This window comes from Chaetura pelagica, unplaced genomic scaffold, assembly GCF_000747805.2.
Source record: "Chaetura pelagica isolate M959 unplaced genomic scaffold, ChaPel_1.0 scaffold639, whole genome shotgun sequence".
Taxonomy (NCBI): Eukaryota; Metazoa; Chordata; class Aves; order Apodiformes; family Apodidae; genus Chaetura; species Chaetura pelagica.
In genome coordinates this window covers 18,233-19,968 of record NW_009954510.1, presented here as the reverse complement: position 1 = coordinate 19,968, position 1,736 = coordinate 18,233, and the positions used below count along the sequence as shown (strand labels likewise).

At 50.1% G+C, this 1,736-nt stretch overlaps 1 protein-coding gene across 1 annotated transcript; it reads left to right on the top strand.

Moving 5' to 3' along the window:
* Positions 1-19: 19 nt before the first annotated feature.
* Positions 20-1,508, top strand: LOC104395030 (cbp/p300-interacting transactivator 3). Its single transcript, XM_010004695.1, has 2 exons — positions 20-432; positions 1,080-1,508. The coding sequence occupies exon 1, from the start codon at positions 58-60 to the stop codon at positions 379-381; it is 324 nt and encodes a 107-aa protein (XP_010002997.1). The 5' UTR covers positions 20-57; the 3' UTR covers positions 382-432; positions 1,080-1,508.
* The last annotated feature ends 228 nt before the right edge of the window (positions 1,509-1,736 follow it).

Genomic DNA, 1,736 nt, shown 5'->3' with positions numbered 1-1,736 from the left:
CCGCCCCGCACGCAGCAGGAGCAGCGGTACGTGGGCCCGGTGGGCCCCCAGCAGCTCATGGCCAGCATGCACCTACAGAAACTCAACACCCAGTACCAGGGTCACCCGCTGGGAATGAGCAAGGAGCCCCTGGGAGCTGGTGCCCAGCAGTACCGAGCGGGGCCGGGCCAGCACCCCGGCATGCAGCACATGCCCCCGCCGGCACTCACCTTGAATGTTATGGACGCTGATCTCGTAGATGAGGAGGTCTTGACATCCCTTGTCCTGGAACTGGGGTTGGACCGGATTCAGGAGCTGCCAGAGCTATTCTTGGGACAGAACGAGTTCGACTTCGTTTCAGACTTTGTTAGCAAACAGCAGCCCAGTGCCATCAGCTGCTGAGGGGCTTTGAGCTCCTCCTTGTGTCTCGGTGGTTTTGTTTCTAACTTCCTTGTCCACCTGCCATCCTCCTCCCTTCCCTGCCGTGCCCTGTCCTGGATTCCTGAGGCAATCATTGGACACTGGCTTTTCTCTTCTGTGTGTTTTTTCATTTGTGAGTTCCTGTGGAGGGATGTGTACCCCAAACAGGAGCAGATCAAGAGCTCTTGCTGTAGAGCTGCCTCTAAATGGCATTAACAGGATTTCTGGCTTAAGTAGAAATAATGGATTTAGGACTTTCCTCAACCAGGCTTGGAGTGCAGGAAGCAATGGGCAGCTGGCAGCCCTGCTGGAAGCTGGATTTGCTCAAGGGTTCTGTGGTGCCAGTGAAGTTAAAGGATTCCCTGAGAGGTGATTGTCTCCCTGGTGCATGGTTTGAACTGGTTTCCCCTTGCAAACACAGATATTTGTTGGGACTTTTTACTGTGACAGCAAATAGGTCTTCAGTCTTGCCTGTTCAGCTCAGGATGGGGGCACTTCCCTCCAGCAGGCGTTTTACGAACTGGCTGAGCAAAATCAAGTGTGCCTTGAGGGAGGGTGTGCATACGTGCCTAAGTGTTCATCTCCGTGGAACTTGGGATCTCTGACCTCTACAGCTTAATCAACTGTAAAATTTACAAAGTGAGGCTGATTCAGGCATGAGGCTTAAAGCTGCAGTCTAGCTCCACTTTTTTTTTCCACCTCTGAAACCAAATAAAGACCATGTAACTGTATATTCCAGATCTAATCTTATTTATTATTATTTTTTTCCTATGATTATTTATTTGCAAGGGCTTCTTGTGTTATTTGGCTTTGGGACTGCTGGGAAGGATGCATGGAGAGTACTGCAGCTTTAAGATGCTGCCTTCGAAAAAAAACCAGCCTGACATAGTTCTCAAGCTGCTCTGCAGTAGCTGCTTTGACCTGAATCTTTATGCTGAACACATAGGACTGTAAATCCAAAACCTTCCTGGATGTGATAAAGATGACTGGATTTCTAATTCCCTTACTCAGAGAAGGTCAAATGTAAAACCTAGTGGGGTTTTGTTTCCTCTGCTGTCTCTCCTTTCCAGGCACCAAAGCTCCCGACAACTCCGGGTTGCTGCTGCCCCCTGCTGCTGCCAGCCCCTGGCAGCTCCCACTCACCAATCGGAAGAGAATGTACAGATGAATTTGCAAATAAAAGCTGAAATCTCCAGTGTGCATTTGTTTAGTGCTTGTCTCCAGCCCAGGAGCAGGGCAGTGCTGAGCACCGGGAGAAATTTTTTCCTCACTCCTGTTGGGCTGTGGATCCAGTTGTGAAATGTCTCCCACCTGACACTTGAATTGGAAGGATTGTG

Excerpts from the sequence above, each read along its gene's own strand:
- LOC104395030 (XM_010004695.1), top strand. The coding sequence starts at position 58 with ATGGCCAGCATGCACCTACAGAAACTCAACACCCAGTACCAGGGTCAC.